Source organism: Phyllobates terribilis, unplaced genomic scaffold, assembly GCF_046119375.1.
Source record: "Phyllobates terribilis strain yellow unplaced genomic scaffold, ASM4611937v1 Scaffold_88__1_contigs__length_6355796, whole genome shotgun sequence".
In the NCBI taxonomy this organism is placed as follows: Eukaryota; Metazoa; Chordata; class Amphibia; order Anura; family Dendrobatidae; genus Phyllobates; species Phyllobates terribilis.
In genome coordinates this window covers 1,743,483-1,763,885 of record NW_027362848.1, presented here as the reverse complement: position 1 = coordinate 1,763,885, position 20,403 = coordinate 1,743,483, and the positions used below count along the sequence as shown (strand labels likewise).

The window sequence follows — 20,403 nt, the reverse complement described above, 5'->3', positions numbered from 1 at the left end:
ACTGAGGCCCCTGATCATGTGACCCCTGACTCCTCCCCTCCTGTGACCTCATCACAGCTCCTGTGCGCACAGAGCAGCCATATATGTGGTGGCGGCTCTGCAGGTGGAGGTATGTGGAGACCCCCCATTACTGGGCGCAGGGGGCATTAACCCCTTCAGCACGGAGACTCTTTTGGGGTCTTGTGTTGCCCCTTTATAAGAATGATAAGGTTTTTGTTCTGTTTTCTGTAATAGATATATACGACCCAACTATGGAGCCAGGAAGGGAGGAGACGTATTGTTCTCATAGTACAGGACCCCTTTACTGCCCCACAGTGTAATGCCCCCATTATGCCCCTTATACAGTATGTATGATGCCCCCACACAGTGTAATGCCCCCATTATGCCCCTTATACAGGATGTATGATGCCCCCACACAGTGTAATGCCCCCATTATGCCCCTTATACAGGATGTATGATGCCCCCCACAGTGTAATGCCCCCATTATGCCCCTTATGCAGGATGTATGATGCCCCCCCCACAGTGTAATGCCCGCATTATGCCCCTTATACAGTATGTATGATGCCCCCACACAGTGTAATGCCCCCATTATGCCCCTTATACAGGATGTATGATGCCCCCACACAGTGTAATGCTCCCATTATGCCCCTTATACAGGATGTATGATGCCCCCACACAGTGTAATGCCCCCATTATGCCCCTTATGCCGGATGTATGATGCCCCCCACACAGTGTAATGCCCCCATTATGCCCCTTATACAGGATGTATGATGCCCCCACAGTGTAATGCCCCCATTATGCCCCTTATGCAGTATGTATGATGCCCACCACAGTGTAATGCCCCCATTATGCCCCTTATACAGGATGTATGATGCCCCCCACAGTGTAATGCCCCCATTGTGCCCCTTATACAGGATGTATGATGCCCCCACAGTGTAATGCCCCCATTATGCCCCTTATACAGGATGTATGATGCCCCACACAGTGTTATGCCCCCATTATGCCCCTTATGCAGTAGGTATGATGCCCCACACAGTGTAATGCCCCCATTATGCCCCTTATGCAGTATGTATGATGCCCCCACAGTGTAATGCCCCTTATGCAGGATGTATGCTGCCCCACACAGTGTAATGCCCCCATTATGCCCCTTATGCAAGATGTATGATGCCCCCACAGTGTAATGCCCCCATTATGCCCCTTATGCAGTATGTATGATGCCCCCCACAGTGTAATGCCCCCATTATGCCCCTTATGCAGGATGTATGATGCCCCCACAGTGTAATGCCCCTATTATGCCCCTTATGCAGGATGTATGATGCCCCCCACAGTGTAATGCCCCCATTATGCCCCTTATGCAGGATGTATGATGCCCCCACAGTGTAATGCCCCTTATGCAGGATGTATGATGCCCCACACAGTGTAATGCCCCTTATGCAGGATGTATGATGCCCCCACACAGTGTAATGCCCCCATTATGTCCCTTATGCAGTATGTATGATGCCCCCACACAGTGTAATGCCCCCATTATGCCCCTTATGCAGGATGTATGATGCCCCCGCACAGTGTAATGCCCCCATTATGTCCCTTATGCAGTATGCATGATGCCCCCACAGTGTAATGCCCCTTATGCAGGATGTGTGATGCCCCCACACAGTGTAATGCCCCCATTATGCCCCTTATGCAGGATGTATGATGCCCCACACAGTGTAATGCCCCCATTATGCCCCTTATGCAGGATGTATGATGCCCCCCACACAGTGTAATGCCCCTATTATGCCCCTTATGCAGGATATATGATGCCCAAACACAGTGTAATGCCCCTATTATACCCCTTATGCAGTATGTATGATGCCCCCACACAGTGTAATGCCCCCATTATGTCCCTTATGCAGTATGCATGATGCCCTTACACAGTGTAATGCCCCCATTATGCCCCTTATGCAGTAGGTATGATGCCCCCACACAGTGTAATGCCCCCATTATGCTCCCTATGCAGTATGTATGATGCCCCCACACAGTGTAATGCCCCTATTATACCCCTTATGCAGTATGTATGATGCCCCCACACAGTGTAATGCCCCCATTATGTCCCTTATGCAGTATGTATGATGCCCCCACACAGTGTAATGCCCCTATTATACCCCTTATGCAGTATGTATGATGCCCCTACACAGTGTAATGCCCCCATTATGTCCCTTATGCTTTATGCATGATGCCCCCACACAGTGTAATGTTCCCTCAGTACCGCCTGAGGTCCTGCACTTGGAATGATTCCTCTGGAAAATGGTTTTCCCTCTGCCTGCTCCCCTCCATGTATACCCTCGAGCATGTATACATACATGTAGGGGAGCAGGCCTTACTAGATATTGAGGCTTTGTACAGTAATATACTGCATGAGGATGGTATCAGAGGAGTAAGACGTTTCTTGAAATCAAGATCAATAGAGTGTAGCAGACCTAATGTCTTCATGGAGGATCTTCTAAAATTCACTCTTAGGCTGCGTGCACACGATGCGTTTTTCATGCGTTTATGCTGCGGAATTTCCGCAGCGGAAACGCATCAAAAAAGCATGGTAATCCGCACCCCCTGGTCCCCAGTGGCATTCCACAATGTCAATGCACATGCTGCTGATTTTTCCGCAGCGTTTCTGCAGCGCAAATAAATCCGCAGCATGTTCATTAATTTTGCAGAAGCGCCGCCATTGACTTGCATTGAGACGCATAGAATCCGTGTCTGTACATTTCTACAAGCGAATTCTATGCGTCTCTATGTGCGGATGGTACCCAGGTCTGGAGGAGAGGAGACTCTCTTCCAGACCTGGGTACCATTGTACCTGTAAAAAAAGAATAAAATTAAAAATAAAGTTTATATTCACCTGTCCGGCGGCTTCTCTCTGCTTGCCGGCAGCGCTTCTCCTTCCAGGACCTGAGATGACGTCACGGTCATGTGACCGCAGGCTGTCTCGCGATGTGCCGGCAACCTGGAAGAAGCCAGGACGAGCGCGACAGCACACGCCGGGGCATCGGGGGTGAGTATAGCTTTATTTTTTTTATTTTTACAGTCACACTGTATAAATCCATGCCTTTTGCATGGATTTATACAGTGTGACCTAGTTGTCAAGCACTTTCCCAGTGATGCTATCGCCTGGAAAGTGCTTGTCAGTCCGCATGCGGAAACACATGCGTTAACGCATGTGAATCCGCATGTATACTGCAGGAAAACCGCATGCACAATCTGCATGCGTTTTTTCTGCCAGGGAGATGCAGAAATGCTGCAGAAATTTTCTGCTTCATTTCTGCATCGTGGGCACATAGCCTTACTCATAACTTCTTTCTTTTTGACAGGAAATACTTCCACCAGCTCAGGGGTAGTGCGATGTGGAGCCCCTGTGTCCCCTCGTATGATAACCTCTTCCTGGGCTGGTGGGAGGAAACCACAATATTCAGGGATGATCATAAGTGGTGGCATCCATATATTTGGGTACAGTATAGATATATTGACCACATTTTTATCAACTGGTCGGGGACGAGTGAACAATTTTTTTTACATTTTTCAGGGAACTCTACATCAATAGCGATGGCCTTAGATTTACATCTGAGTTTAATTATTACCAGTTGCCTTTCTTGGATGTACTAATCTAGAAATAACGGGATGGGACCCTAGGGACACTCAACTACCATAAACCTACTAACACTAATAAACTATTGAAATGGGATAGCCACCACCCCATCCCACTGAAAAAGGCAATACCCAATGGCCAATTTTTACAGTTGAGAAGGAACTGTTCTAATGTCACAGATTTTAATATACAGACAATAGACATGAACTCCAGATTCATGGAAAAAGGTACCCACAGTACATTTTGGATTCCGCACGATCGTTTACAGAAAAACAGGAGAGACAAACATTCCTCCATACCTAACCAAGAGACCAAGAAAAAGATGGGATAACACTGGTAATAGGAACTGAGTAACCGTATCTTTAATATCCTCAGAAAACACTAGGATGTACTTGTGGCCGACCCGGACCTGAGGGTGCTGTGGGATCTACTCCCACAATAACTTTCAGAATTGGTCAGTCAATTAGGGACCATTTAGTGCATAGTGTCTATAAAAAACCAAGGGGACATGGCTAGATAGAAGAATCTTTGGTTTCTTCAGATGTGGAGAATGTTTTTTCTGTAATTGGATGAGACATATAAATCTTGTTCCTCCACTGGTAAAACCATTGTTCAGAGGGATTATTCCAACTGTAAAACCTCGGGACTTGTATATATGGCCACATGCACCTGCCCCTAGATTATGTAGGCAAGGTCAAGAGGGAATCTAGATAAGGTGGGGTAGCATCTGGGCGATATATGCCATGGTCACGACACCCCATTAGCGAGGCACATGAACAGTGTACATCGAGGTGAAGCCGGAGACATCTCCTTTTGTATTATTGAGGTGGTTAAACCCAATGTGAGAGGAGGTGATCACAATAGATGTATCCTCAAAAAGGAAAGTGAGTGGATTTCCAGATTGGATTCACTAGACCCTAAGGGACTGAATGAGCAAATTTCCTATGCTTGTTTTGTGTGAATACAACCCCATTTTGGGTTACATTTTTGGATTTTATACTCTATTCATTGCTACTCTCATTGTTCATTCATTGTTCCCTGTAAATAGGGTTCACATATTGTTTTACTTCATGAAGAGATCTGAGCTTCTATATCAGAATTATTTCTTATCAGTTATATCCCATATATACTATTTACACTGTGTGCAGAATTATTAGGCAAATGAGTATTTTGATCACATGATACTTTTTATACATGTTGTCCTACTCCAAGCTGCATAGGCTTGAGAGACAACTACCAATTAAGTAAATCTGGTGATGTGCATCTCTGTAATGAGGAGGGGTGTTGACTAATGACATCAACACCCTATATAAGGTGTGCTTAATTATTAGGCAACTTCCTTTCTTTTGGCAAAATGGGTCAGAAGAGAGATTTGACAGGCTCTGAAAAGTCCAAAATTGTGAGATGTCTTGCAGAGGGATGCAGCAGTCTTGAAATTTCCAAACTATTGAAGCGTGATCACCGAACAATCAAGCGTTTCATGGCAAATAGCCAACAGGGTCCCAAGAAGCGTGTTGGCCAAGAAAGGCGCAAAATAACTGCCCATGAATTGAGGAAAATCAAGCGTGAAGCTGCCAAGATGCCATTCGCCACCAGTTTTGCCATATTTCAGAGCTGCAACGTTACTGGAGTATCGAAAAGCTCAAGGTATTCGATACTAAGGGACATGGCCAAGGTAAGGAAGGCTGAAAAACGACCACCTTTGAACAAGAAACATAAGATAAAACGTCAAGAATGGGCCAAGAAATATCTTAAGACTGATTTTTCAAAGGTTTTATGAACTGATGAAATGAGAGTGACTCTTGATGGGCCAAATGGATGGGCCAGAGGCTGGATCAGTAAAGGGCAGAGAGCTTCACTCCGACTCAGACCCCAGCAAGGTGTAGGTGGGGTAATGGTATGGGCTGGTATCATCAAAGATGAACTTGTGGGACCTTTTCAGGTTGAGGATGGAGTGAAGCTCAACTCCCAGATCTACTGCCAGTTTCTGGAAGACAACTTCTTCAAGCAGTGGTACAGGAAGAAGTCGGTATCGTTCAAGAAAAACATGATTTTCATGCAGGACAATGCTCCATCACATGCATCCAACTACTCCACAACGTGGCTGGCCAGTAAAGGTCTAAAAGAAGAAAAAATAATGACATGGCCCCCTTGTTCACCTGATCTGAACCCCATAGAGAACCTGTGGTCCATCATAAAATGTGAGATCTACAGGGAGGGAAAACAGTACACCTCTCGGAACAGTGTCTGGGAGGCTGTGGTGGCTGCTGCACGCAATGTTGATTGAAAACAGATCAAGCAACTGACAGAATCTATGGATGGAAGGCTGTTGAGTGTCATCATAAAGAAAGGTGGCTATATTGATCACAAATTTTTGGGGGTTTTGTTTTTGCATGTCAGAAATGTTTATTTCTAAATTTTGTGCACTGATATTGGTTTCCCTGGTGAAAATAAACAAGTGAGATGGGATTATATTTGGTTTTTATTAAGTTGCCTAATAATTCTGCACAGTAATAGTTAACTGCACAAACAAATATCCTCCTAAGATAGCCAAATCTAAAAAAAACCCACTCCAACTTCCAAAAATATTAAGCTTGGATATTTATAAGTCTTTTGGGTTGATTGAGAACATAGTTGTTGATCAATAATAAAAATAATCCTCGAAAATACAACTTGCCTAATAATTCTGCATGCAGTGTAGTAACTAAGTGTGGTGATCCTTGTTTATCTCTAATTATGCAATAGGGGTCAAATTTGACCATTTAGGAATATACTGTGGGCCATCATCCCATATTTTTTGTAGTGACAAAGTAGATCTACATGACTATTGCATGATGGGAGGATGTGCAATACTTGTGTATAATCTCCCATGAAGCTAATCTCAGAGACAGGACTTTTCTATATTGGAATGCAATCCAAATTCATTATGCGCTTCAGCGTGCAACTCATACTTATGGACATTTGCAGTCTCAGAATGATCCTAGATGTGCTCCGGCGTGTAACACAACTACAGGCATACGCAGTCCCGGGTACTACTGGCACGGTGGGAATCAGTTTATCTGGCTTTTCAGTGTAAAGCGCGTCACTTCCGGACATGCACACTAGGGGATGGACATTATCGGACCTCTAGCTCATGAGAAGTAGCGCAAGCGCAGTACATTATTGTAGACAGACTCCATTCTATATACAGTGAGTACGGAAAGTATTCAGACCCCTTTAAATTTTTCTCACCCTTTGTTTCATTACAACCATTTAACAAATTCTAAAAAGTTAATTTTTTTTTTCTCATTAAAGTACACTCTGCACCCCATCTTGACTGAAAAAAAACAGAAATGTAGAACGCTTTGCAAATTTATTAAAGAAAAACTGAAATATCACATGGTCATAAGTATTCAGACCCTTTGCTCAGTATTGAGTAGAAGCACCCTTTTGAGCTAGTACAGCCATGAGTCTTCTTGGGATTGATGCAACAAGTTTTTGACACCTGGATTTGGGGATCCTCTGCAATTCTTCCTTGCAGATCCTCTCCAGTTCCGTCAGGTTGGATGGTGAACATGGGTGGACAGCCATTTTCAGGTCTCTCCAGAGATGCTCAATTGGGTTTAGGTCAGGGCTCTGGCTGGGCCAGTCAAGAATGGTCATAGAGTTGTTATGAAGCCACTCCTTTGTTATTTTAGCTGTGTGCTTAGGGTCATTGTCTTGTTGGAAGGTGAACCTTCGGCCAAGTCTGAGGTCCAGAGCACTCTGGAAGAGGTTTTCATCCAGGATATCTCTGTACTTGGCCGCATTCATGTTTCTTTCAATTGCAACCAGTTGTCCTGTCCCTGCAGCTGATAAACACCCCCATAGCATGATGCTGCCACCACCATGTTTCACTGTTGGGATTGTATTGGGCAGGTGATGAGCAGTGCCTAGTTTTCTCCACACATACCGCTTAGAATTATCACCAGAAAGTTCTATCTTCATCTCATCAGACCAGAGTATCTTATTTCTCATAGTCTGGGAGAACTTCATGTGTTTTAGAGCAAACTCTATGCGGGCTTTCATATGTCTTGCACTGAGGAGAGGCTTCCGTTGGGCCACTCTGCCATAAAGGCCCGACTGGTGGAGAGCTGCAGTGATAGTTGACTTTGTGGAAATTTCTCCCATCTCCCTACTGCATCTCTGGAGCTCAGCCACAGTGATTTTGGGGTTATTCTTTACCTCTCTCACCAAGGCTCTTCTCCAGCGATTGCTCAGTTTGGCTGAACGGCCAGGTCTAGGAAGACTTCTGATGGTCCCAAACTTCTTCCATTTAATGATTATGGAGGCCACTGTAAACCTTGAGTAATGCAGAAATTCTTTTGTAACCTTGGCCGGATCTGTGCCTTGCCACAATTCTGTCTCTGAGCTCCTTGGACAGTTCCTTTGAGCTCATGATTCTCATTTGGTCTGACATGCACTGTGATCTGTGAGGTCTTATATAGACAGGTGTGTGCCTTTCCAAATCAAGTCCTATCAGTTCAATTAAACTCAGTTGGACTCCAATGAAGGAGTAGAACCATCTCAAGGAGGATCACAAGGAAATGGACAGTATGTGACTTAAATATGATTGTCTGTGCAAAGGGTCTGAATACTTATGACCATGTGATATTTCAGTTTTTCTTTGTTAATAAATTAAAAAAAAATCTACATTTGTTTTTTTCAGTCAAGAAGGGGTGCAAAGTGTACATTAATGAGAAAAAAAATGAACTTTTTAGAATTTACCAAATGGCTGCAATGAAACAAAGAGTGAAAAATTTAAAGGGGTCTGAATACTTTCCATGCCCACTGTAAAGCGGTGCTGCACGTAGTGGCTTAGAGGAATGCGGTGTCCACCGCTAGTTCCTGGTGGTGCTGTGTGCGTTGTTAGGGGCAGGATGGTATCTAAAGGCGGGGGGCGGGAATAGTGAGGGCGGCTGACCAATCGCCGCCAATCCCACAGGGCTGTGTAGTGTGAACTCCGGAAGTGCACGTGTGACGTCACCGGAAGTGACTCGCTGCTCCCAGGAAGCTGTGCGTTCAACAGGCCAGTGTAAATGCGTTTCAGTGAGCCGGAAGTTTGAGGGAGAGAGAACGTGCGTTCCACCAGTATAGAGCATAAGACCCCATGGGCATGAGCCAGAGCCTTTGATGGAGTGGTGAAGGATCCAGGAGAGGGGACAAGAATGTGCCAGAGAGGAATAATCTTCAATAAAGGAGACAATATATGAGTAGGATATGTAGATCAAAACATGTATATTATTGACCTATTCAAATTGAAGACCACATTTCCAAGCGTAAAATACATTTCAACATAGGGTCACATAAGATCCCTGGGTGACAAGTTTCTTTATACCAATTGTCCAATGAGAACCAAACTCCAAATATAAAAAAACCTTATAGAAAGGGCAGTAGGTCATAGTCCCTATTAAGGCTTTTCGGTGAAAAGCACCGTGATGGGTACCAATGTGGCCCCCCCATATGCAAATTGCTTCATGTCATCTTTCGAGAATCAGGTGGTCTACTCTAATCCACTTTTTCAAGAACATTCCATTCTCTGGGAACGTTTCATAGATGACATCTTTTGCATATGAGAGGGTCCCTTAGAATCCTTAGAGGTTTTTCTCCACACTTAACTCCGCATAGCCAGATTTGAGCTTCACCATGACATATGATTCAAGCAGTGTTAGTTTCCAAGGATCAAGGATACACAGGGCCACCTAACAACTGACCTCTATTCCAAGCCCACCGATCGCAATGGCCTATTACACTTTTCTAACAATCATCCAAGGTCGTTGAAGAAATCTATACCTACATCACAATTTCAGAGGGTCAAACAGATAGTGTCCAGTGACACTATCCGCAATCAGAGGTTACAAGAAATGATGACCAAATTCATTGAACGAGGCTATCCACCTAGCTTCTTGCATCCCCAGGCGTCGAATTCCAGAACTGATCGTCCAAACACTAAGGACAGAATCCCCTTCGTTCACACGTTCCACCCCTTCGCCTACATCTTACATAAAACCATTAGGAAACACTGGAACATCTTACAAACCAGCTATCCCACGATCCCTGCGTTCCAACAACCCCCTTCCTACCGTGTTTTAAGAGAGCAACCAATATTAGAGACTCTCTGGTATGTGCCGATTTGGGCACAGCGCACCAATGTCCTAAACAACGGTTCTTCCAGAATCCCAAAATGGATTCAAAGCACAAGTCCACAATTCTGTGCAAAAACCTAATGTTACCCATTCCCCAACACTTTATCACGGCAGGACATAGTATTTCTCAATTCAAATACCAGGTATTGGAACAAGTTTTGACACCACGTCGGAGGGGGCGACCAAGTGAGCCTTCTCAAACGTAGAGAAGCCTTCTGGATTCATGAATTACAGTCCTTAGAGCCGAAAGACCTTAATAGGGACTGTGACCTACTGGCTTTTTATATAAGGTTTTTTATGTTTGGAGTTTGGTTCTCAATGAACAATTGGTATAGAGAAACTTGTCACCCAGGGATCTTATGTGACCCCATGTTGAAATGTATTTTACGTTTTTAAATGTGGTCTTCAATTTGAATAGGTCAATAATATACATGTTTTGATCTCCATATCCTACTCATATATTGTCTTCTTTATTGCAGATTATTCCTCTCTGGACACTCTTGTCCCCTCTCCTGGATCCTTCTCAACTCCAACAAAGGCTCTGGCTCATGCCCATTGGGGGCTCTATATTGGTGTAACGCACGTTCTCTCTCCCTGGCACTCAAACTTCCAGCTCACTGGAACGCATTTACACCGGCCTGTGGAACGCACAGCTTCCTGGGAGCAGCGTGTCACTTCCGGTGACGTCACACGTGCACTTCCGGAGTTCACACTACACAGCACTGCGGGATTGGCCGCGATTGGTCAGCCGCCCTCACTATTCCCGCCCCCCACCTTTAGAAACCATCCTACCCCTGAAAACGCGCACAGTACCAGGAACTAGCGGTGGACACCGCGTTCCTCTAAGCCACTACGTGCAGTACCACCTTATAACCAGGAACTAGGGGTCACAGGTATGCTACATCCAGCTCTATTCTGTCTATCTCTGCCTCCACGGTCCCTCTCAGCTGATAACTCTGAGTCTGCCACTCTCTGCTCTTTTCTGCAGACCCAAGCAACCAGTGTCACCATATCTCCACACTTTTGAATTCCTACCTTTGAATACCATCCAGCAGTCTAGTAGGTGTCAGCTCGCTTCAATTTTTATATATACTTGCTCTATACTATGATGTTGTATCCGTATTAATGGGGTTTGATGAAATATTATGCACTGTTTGACAGCATGTTTATTGTTCAGGTTAAACAAGAGATATTATCATGTTATTGTGCTATGATCCATTTGTATATGCTTTTTTAATTTTATTATTTATTATTATTCTTCTATTTATTGTTTTGTTCTTTGTGCTATTTCCAACAGTTACTGATGAAGGTCAGATCGACCTAAACGCTAACTTTTGTTTTTGGACTGCATTAAAAAAATTGAACCATTGAATGCCGAGGTTATTCTCCATTCCAGTGTCAGAAAATGCGACGAGAATTAGCTTTATGGAAGATGAGTCTATGAGAAACGTATTCGGCTGCGTGCCCACGTTGCGTATTACAGGCGTATATGCTGCGGAATTTCCGCAGCGTAACCGCTTGTAAAACGTATGTATATCCGCACCCCATGGTCCCCAATGGCATTCCGCAATGTCAATGCCCATGCTGCGGATTTTTCCGCAGCGTATATACTGCAGTCAAAAATCCGCAGCATGTTCGTTAATTTTGCGGAAGCGCAGCGGAATCAATGTGCGGATGGTACCCAAGTCTGGATGAGAGGAGACTCTCATCCAGACCTGGGTACCAAAGAACCTGTAAAAAAAAGAAAAAATAAAGTTTATACTTATCTTCTGATGTCTTCCCGGTGTTTTCCCGCCGTCGCGCTGTTGTGTGAAGGACCTGCCACGTCATTGAGTCATGTGACCCATCACATGACTCAATGACGTCACCGCAGGTCCTGCACACAACAGCATGAGCCGCTCAAGACTCCGGACGGGGCAGAGAATGCATCGGAAAGTGAGTATAAACTTTATTTTTTTTATTTTTTACCATTCTGATTCTTTTTTTTTTTAACTATTACTTGGTCACACTATATAAATCCATGCCGGTTGCATGGATTTATATAGTGTGAACAAGTTGTCAAGCACTTTTCCAAGTGATGCTTAAATCACTTGGAGAAGTGCTTGATAACCCGCATGCGGAAATGCATGCAAAGACACTGCAAAGACGCCTCACAAACGCTTCTACCTGGCGGGAAAACCGCATGTAAAATCCGCATGCGATTTTCCCGCCAGGGAGAAGCGTAAAAATATGCTTCAGTTCCGCAACGTGGGCACTTAGCCTTCAGCTGCCGACTCCGAGGAAGAAACTGCTTGTTGTCTGTGGCCTAAAATATAAAGGTTTTATTACTAGATGTAAAGTAAAAAACTAAATGATGTGAAATAATAAATCTCCTTATATGTTTCCTCTCATTATCTCCAATAGATGTATTATTACACAGGATTTTTATGATGTTCCATCAACTTATCTTCTTCTCATTCAGGTCTCTACAATATCGGATCCTCTCAGTGAAGATCTTCTATATATGAACATTTTCCTGATTTACTCATCAAAGATGGATATGGATAGAGACAAGATGGCGGAGAGGATATTACACCTCACCCTAGAGATCCTCTTCCGTCTTACTGGAGAGGTGAGAGATTCTGATGACGTCACATTACATCATTCTTATCTATGGGAATAACAGATGGACAGAACTGGAGAGGTGAGGACTCTGGAAATGTCTGTAGTGAGATTTATTAATGTGTCTCTCCATAACCAGAGATTAATCACGGGGCCTCCACCTCACCCCCTGATACATGAGGACATCAATGACCAGAAGATCCTAGAACTCGCCTACAAGATGATTGAGCTGCTGACTGGAGAGGTGACACTGCTGGGAATGCTGGGACATTATACAGTAACGCTATGGAGGGATCGAGGGGATGATGGTATCATTGTATGTGTCAGGTTCCTATAAGGTGTCAGGATGTCGCCGTCTATTTTTCCATGGAGGAGTGGGAGTATTTAGAAGGACACAAAGATCTGTACAGGGACTTCATGATGGAGGTTCCCCAGCCCCTCACATCACCAGGTAATAGAGAGGACTAAATACACATGGCCTATAATTGTCTATATGTAAAGAATGAATTCAGACCCTGTATGTGTTTCCTCCAGATCTATCCAGTAAGAAGACAACACCAGAGAGATGTCTCCGTCCTCTTCTTCCACAGGACTGTAAACAAGAAGATCCCAATGTTCCTCAGGATCATCAGGTAGATGAAGAGAAGGTGTCATGAGATCTCCCCTATGATGTGTAGATTGCTGTGAAGGTCTTGTATTCAGTCTTGTTTTATCCACCATTATTATGTTTTATATTTGTGTAATGAGAACGGTGGAGATGGCAGGATTAGAGCTGATCATAGATGTGACTTCTCCATCTGTCTTTGACTTTTATAATATTTGTTTCAAGGTGAAGATCTGACCCATAGTAATATTACAGAGACATATGTGAGGGGTGATGAGCGGTGTAAAGAGGAGATTCCTACATATGACTACCCAGGTGAGCAGTAACCACTAAATGCACAGAAGTCACAGATTCTTCTCAGTCACCGGCTGTGGCTGCTTTATCAGTGGTGTAGTCCGGCTGTATCACAATTTTGTGAGCACCATTTTGCCTCTAGACCACAACATTCTCCTCCGTCTGAAAATGTTCAGATTACTTTGGGAAATTATGAAAGCCCTTTTCTATAGAATTTACAACCTGGAGGATCCACCTACCCCCTGAGATTAGATGATGCTGACCATTACTTGCCCAGATCTGTAAACTACAAAGCCAAATGACAGCTTAAGTAGAATGTGCTGACAAGTTAGAAAATCACTTGAAGAAAAATATTATGATGGTCCTGTAAGAGAAAGTGGAGGGTAATGATGCTGTTGGCTTCCTAGATCCCTGATATCTTATTGGATGAATCTACCTTCTCTCCCTTCTGTGCTGCTGAATGTGCTCATATGGTCCCTACAAGACCAGGTCCAGTCTTTCTGGCCAAACTTCACTTTTATGATCGACATTAAATTTGCAGTGAGGCCAAGTGTGAATTTCTGTACAATAACAACAGAGTTTCCCTTTATCCTGACTTTTCAATTTATTTTAAAACCGACTAACTTCAATCAGGATTGTGATAAACTATACAGAAAACATTACTCCTGTGCCATGATATATCTCTAAGCTGTGCGTGGCTGATGGCTGTAATATACATTTATTCACGCCTGCAGGAGATGTGTTGGCTCGAGCCCTGGTTTCATGGATTCACTCCACGTCATAAATTCCATTATGTTTTCATCCTAAGAAATTCAGATTACTGCACAATCTCTCCTGAAATGGGAGCGCTAATACTTTCTCTACTCTTCTGGTCAGGATTCATAGTAGCTCCAATGCTCCACCATAAATGAGTGTGACTCCAGTTTAGTGTTGGATTTCTCCCTTCATACATACGTTGTTGTTGGGGATGTTACATGTTTATATATTCTTTCTTTTTTTTTACAGGTTCATTCTGTATGATAGTTTCATTATAGTGGGATCGGCTTTCCTCATTTATGTGACTCTGTAACTCCCTGGTAGTCTTTCAAAAAGGTCTCCATTACCTCTTCCAAATGCCCGAGATCTAAATTTAAGACGCCTCATCTCTGCAGTATTATAAAAAGTTCTCTTTGAATGTCTAATATTTCTTCTTGAAACTAATCTGACAGAAAATATTGTCCCTTACTATAGTTTAGATTGCCAAGAGCCCCATACTTTAATTACTCCCATTACCAGCGCTGCCTGCAGAATGAATAAGGCGGCTCCTGGTGACAGAAGCAGATTCACAGGAGCAGATCCCAGAGGAGATGGGACCCACCATTTACAGAAGCCCTAATATGACAAAATGTCAGAAAACCAGAGCAGTAGAATTCCCCATAAAGTGACTTCATTTTGGAAATTACAACTCTCAGTGAATTAATCTATAGGAGTAGTGACTATTTTGACTACACAGGCACTTTCCGAAAATTAGTCCTGGATGTTGGAGAGTAAAAATTACAGATTGGCCATTTTATTATCCAACACATAGTGCCCAGATTGTGCTCCTTAAATTAAGTGGGTTCTTCTCACTATAGTAATGCCAAATACATGGAGGCTAAATGTGTTTTGGTCGCACTGCAAGGCTCAGAAGCGAGGGGGAGATTTGACTTCGGAAAAGCAGATATTGCTGGATTGGTTTATGGAAGCCATGCTGATTATCAAGAGCCTTTGAGCCACTAATAATGTGGAAACCTCTGTTTTTCCACTGACAGATGATGGACCTGAGTGGGGACTTGTTTTTTGTGGGATGAGTAGAAGTTTTTATTTGTATCATTTTTCCCTACATAACATTGTTTGATGGCTTCTTATTCCATATTTTGGAGGCAGAATGAACAGTTGGACACCACGCTCTACTGGTTAATCCTATGAGGTTTTCTATTAGACTGTGAACTGTCATTCTGTCAATAACTTCCCATTTCTACAGACATTTTAAGTACAATTAACACAAGAATCCCATAGAAAAATAAATAAAGATTGCATACCACTTCTAAATCAATCTAAACAAACACATCCCTGGGCTACATGCTAATCCAGGGAAATGAAGAGATATATGCTCAAGTTTAAAAATCTATTTTATTAGACACAAATCTAAAAAATAGAGGAATATTTAAAATATTTTTAATCCTCTATTTTTTAGATTTGTGTCTCATAAAATAGATTTTTAAACTTGAGCATATATTTCTTCATTTCCCTGGATTAGCATGTAGCCCAGTGATCTGTTTGTTTAGACATTTTAAGTAGAAATGTTCAAAAATATAAATTTCAAGGATATTTTATTCAAAATTAATAATTGTTTTTTTTTTCTTGGCAGATGACTGTACCAGGAGATCAGAGGGACAGGAGATTTTTAAATCTGATGATCTTGAGATCCCACAGGATACAATTGAAGTGAATGCCATTACTCCAGATATACCATCATCCCTTCACAGCAAAGATCAATCATCTGATCCTATGAAACAGGTCCTGTCTTCTGATTCATTACCGACTACTAAGGAAAATCAAAATAAAATAAGCATTAAAAAACGAACTGCTCCTAAAGCAAAGAAATCATTTTCAAGTTCAGAAAATGGAAATAGTTTTACCCTCGAAAAGTCTATTCTTAAACATCAAAAAATACACACAGAGGACAATAGATTTTTTTGTTCCAAATGTGGAAAATATTTTAACCAGAAGTCAGTTTTTGTTGATCACCAGAGAACCCACACAGGGGAGAAGCCTTTTTCATGTTCAGAATGTGGGAAATGTTTTAGTCGTAAAAAGTTTCTTAATAGACACAAGAGAACTCACACAGGGGAGAAGCCTTTTTCTTGTTCAGAATGTGGGAAATGTTTTAACCGGAAAGACCATCTTGATAGCCACCAAAGAACCCACACAGGGGAGAAGCCCTTTTCCTGTTCAGAATGTGGAAAATGTTTTAACCAGAAATCAGGTTTGATTAAGCACCAGAGAACCCACACAGGTGAGAAGCCTTTTTCCTGTTCAGAATGTGGGAAATGTTTTAATTGTAAAATGATTCTTGATAGTCACAAGAGAACTCACACAGGGGAGAAGCCTTTTTCTTGTTCAGAATGTGGGAAATGTTTTAACCGGAAAGACCATCTTGATAGCCACCAAAGAACCCACACAGGGGAGAAGCCCTTTTCCTGTTCGGAATGTGGGAAATGTTTTAACCAGAAATCAGGTTTGATTAAGCACCAGAGAACCCACACAGGTGAGAAGCCCTTTTCCTGTTCAGAATGTGGGAAATGTTTTAATTGTAAAATGATTCTTGATAGTCACAAGAGAACTCACACAGGGGAGAAGCCCTTTTCCTGTTCAGAATGTGGGAAATGTTTTAACTATAGATCAGCTTTGGTTAAGCACCAGAGAACCCACACAGGGGAGAAGCCTTTTTCATGTTCAGATTGTGGGAAATGTTTTAACCAGACATCCAATTTGATTAGGCACCAGAGAACCCACACAGGGTAGAAGCCTTTTTTCGAATCTTTTTTTTTAATCCAATATATTTTTATTGAGATTTTCTTCCTTAGTTTTTTTTGACAAAACAAGAAACCAGTACACACAATAATAAAATAACATACCATAGGGATGACATACATGCATCTCTCCTATATATCTTTCAGCTTGCCCATTACCGTCTGATAACTTGCAGTTACTATATCTTACAATTAACATTCCACATTCTTGAAATATCTTATATAACCATAATATTGTAATAAACATTATAATCCTATACACATATAGGTGTGCTATATTACCCATACCACATGTTAAGGAATTCCAATGCACATTACAATGAAACATTAGACCTCGCCAATATCCCCCCCTTGATGGCATTCCAGGTGTATCCAACCATAAACCCCATATTTTCTCAAATGTATTCATTGAGTTTCGTTGTTTATATACCCCTTTTTCTAATCTGATAATGTTATTTATCCTATTTTTGAGTTCACTCATTTCTGGAGGTGAGGGGTTAATCCATTTGGATGCAATATGTTTCCCAGCTTGAAATAAAATATGTGAAATCCCTATTGAAATTGGGTCAAATTCCATATCCTCTTCTAATATACCGAATAGGCATTTTTTTAGTCTGGTTCAATATCTATTTTATATACCCTCTTTATAATAGACAAAAGTATTATTTTCTACCTAAAAGGGCATCCATCTTGTGCATTAAATGAATGCCGAAACTGTAGATATTTATAGAATTGTTTATTTGTCAACCCAAATCCCCCTTTAATTCATCAAAGCACTTAAGTATCCCTTCACACAATATGTTTTATATCGTATATATTCCTTTATCCACCCAACTCCGGAATCCCTCTAATTTATAGCCCTCTTTATATTTATTATTAAACCATATAGGTGTAGATTCATTGCAGTCTCCTATTTCCATTATATCTTTACCCCTATCCCAGACCTTGTAGAGTAGAGCAAGTGTAGGGTATAGTGATTTCTTGTGTGCGAGGTCATTCAGTTCCACTATATGAATAGGAATATTCCACGGTGTTCCTGAGGTAATTAACCCCTTAATACTATTTGGGTTTGCAGCGCTTTGCCACTCACCCAAATGTTGCAATATAATATATTAGTGCATTAGGAATCGCCAATCCACCAGGTTCCTTGTCACTTTTATTCACATTTTATCCTAGACGATTTCTTTTTCCATATAAGAGAATGAAACTTGCTATGAATTTTCTGAAAATGGGAATTATGGATCCAAATAGGGGCATTATGCAGAATGTATGAGAGTTAGGGCATCAATATAATTTTTAATAAGTTCCCTCTTCCTACAGCTGATAATGGTAATCTCCACCACGCATCGATTTTCTTTTTAAAATTTTCCAGAAGAAGATAAAGATTCAGTGCAATGTAATCCGGAGATCTTTTTGTTATACTTATACTCGGTATTAGAATTTCTCAACCGTTTGTATTTGTGTATGTTCTAATATGCTGGAATTAGGGATATCCTCAAATGGTAGAATAACCGACTTATCCCAATTAATGGACAGTCCTGACCATTCACCAATCTCTCAAATAATGTTCAGGATAGGATCAATAGACTTCTGGATATCACCTACAGTAGAAATCAGAAGTTTACATCCACTATATAAAAAGACACATATGATGTTTTTCTCAATATCTGACATGAAATCAGAATAAACCTTTCCCGATTCAGGTTAATTATGATTACCATAATTTATAATATTTGCCAAATGCCAGAATGAGAGTGAGAGAGAATGTTTTAAGGAATTTTTATAACTTACTGCAAAGTCAAAAGTTTACATACATTTCATTAGGATTTGGTGCCATTGCCCTTAAACTGAAAGATTTGGGTCTAAAGTTTGGGATATCCTTCCACAAGCTTCTCACAATAGTTGGTTGGAATTTGGGCCCATTACTCCTGACAAAACTGCTGTAACTGATCCTGGTTTGTAGGTCGCCTTGCTTACACCTGCCTTTTCAGCTTTGCTCATAAATCTTCAATAGGATTGAGATCAGGGCTTTGTGACGGCCACTCCAAAACATTGACTTTGCTATCCTTAAGCCACTTTGTTATCATTTTGGCAGTATGCTTTCGGTCATTGTCCATTTGGAAGACCCATTTCCGCCCAAGCTTTAACTTCCTGACTGATGTCTTGAGATGTTGCTTCAGTATTGCCACATAATCTTCTTTTCTCATGCTACCATCTATTTTGTGAAGTGCACCAGTCCCTCCTGCAGCAAAACAACCCCACAACATGATGCTGACACCCCCGTGTTTCACAGTTGGGATAGTGTTCTTAGGCATCCAAGCTTCTTCCTTTTTCTTCCAAACGCAACAATGGTCATTATGCCCAAAAAGTTCAATTTTAGTTTCATCAGACCACAGGACATGTCTCCAAAAATTAAGGTCTGTATTCCAGTGTGCATTTGCAAATATTAATCTTCCTTTTTTATGTTTCTTTTGAAGTAAAGGCTTCTTCCTGGCAGAGTGGCCTTTCAGCCCATGTTGATACAGTTCCCGTTTCACTGTGGATATTGACACAATCTTACCAGCTTACGCCATCATCCGCTGCTGTTATACAGCTGTGAAACATGAAGGGATTGCCTAACAAACAGGAAATCCCTGCATATATCACAGCTGTGTTACAGCTGCGACAAATGCAGATGCGGTTGCTTCAACTGAAATGCCGAGCACGCCGAAACTACTCTGCGAGTACCCGAGCGTGCTTGTTTAAAGGGTTAAACAAGCATTCTCGCTCATCACTAATGTCAGATATTGAGAAAAGTATGCATATGTGTCTTTTTATATAGTGTATGTAAACTTCTGGTTTCAACTGTGTATATATATATATCAGTAAATCGTCAGCATAGAGTGAAAATCATTCATCTAAGTTACCATATTTAAAGCCTACAATATCCGGACTAGCACACAACATACAGGCCAGAGGTTCAATGGCCATCGCGGGAAGGAGGGGAGACGGGGCATCCCTGCCGTGTGCCCCTCCCCAACGTGATTGAAGCAGATAAGAGACCGTTAGTTCTTATTTTAGTCTGAGGTCCCGAGTACAAAACCTGTATGTATGATAGGAATTTGGAACCCACCCCAAACCTTTTCAGAACCTTCTACAGGTATTTCCATTCTACGCCATCGAATGATTTAGCCGCATAGAGAGAGAAAGAAAGAATAGCTTTATGTCCTATTATTACATCTGATTTATGAATATGCAAAAAAAGCCTTCGTAAATTTATTGCTGTGGACCAGTTTGGCATAAAGCCTGATTGATCCTGATGAATAATCTCTGTAATAATGTGAAATAATCTATTTTCCAGGCCTTTGCAATAATTTTAGTGTCTACCGAAAAATGGGACGATATGACAGCGGGTCTTTCCCCGATTTCAAAAGGACCACTACAATTGCCTCATTCGTAGATTTTGGTGTGTGACCAGATTCTAAAGCTTCATTAAAAGTATCTAATAGTTTAGGGATTAGGAGATCCTTATATTCTTACATAGCAGTCCATGAGAGCCGGTGCCTTTTCATTACCAAGGGACTGTAA

The 20,403-nt window shown here is 41.9% G+C and overlaps 1 protein-coding gene across 1 annotated transcript; it reads left to right on the top strand.

Annotated features, from left to right (window-relative positions):
* The first annotated feature begins 3,821 nt into the window (after positions 1-3,821).
* LOC141197792 (uncharacterized) lies at positions 3,822-19,476 on the top strand. Its single transcript, XM_073662875.1, has 3 exons — positions 3,822-3,846; positions 13,214-13,303; positions 15,672-19,476. Exons 1-3 carry the CDS (start codon positions 3,822-3,824, stop codon positions 16,826-16,828), a joined length of 1,272 nt encoding a protein of 423 aa, XP_073518976.1. The 3' UTR covers positions 16,829-19,476.
* The last annotated feature ends 927 nt before the right edge of the window (positions 19,477-20,403 follow it).

What these genes read in the sequence shown, in the direction of transcription:
- LOC141197792 (XM_073662875.1), top strand. Translation starts at nt 3,822, where the DNA reads ATGAACTCCAGATTCATGGAAAAAG. An exon ending in CTCCAGATTCATGGAAAAAG is followed by an intron (nt 3,847 to 13,213) that starts GTACCCACAGTA and finishes ATTTGTTTCAAG; the next exon opens with GTGAAGATCTGACCCATAGT. An exon ending in TCCTACATATGACTACCCAG is followed by an intron (nt 13,304 to 15,671) that starts GTGAGCAGTAAC and finishes TTTTCTTGGCAG; the next exon opens with ATGACTGTACCAGGAGATCA.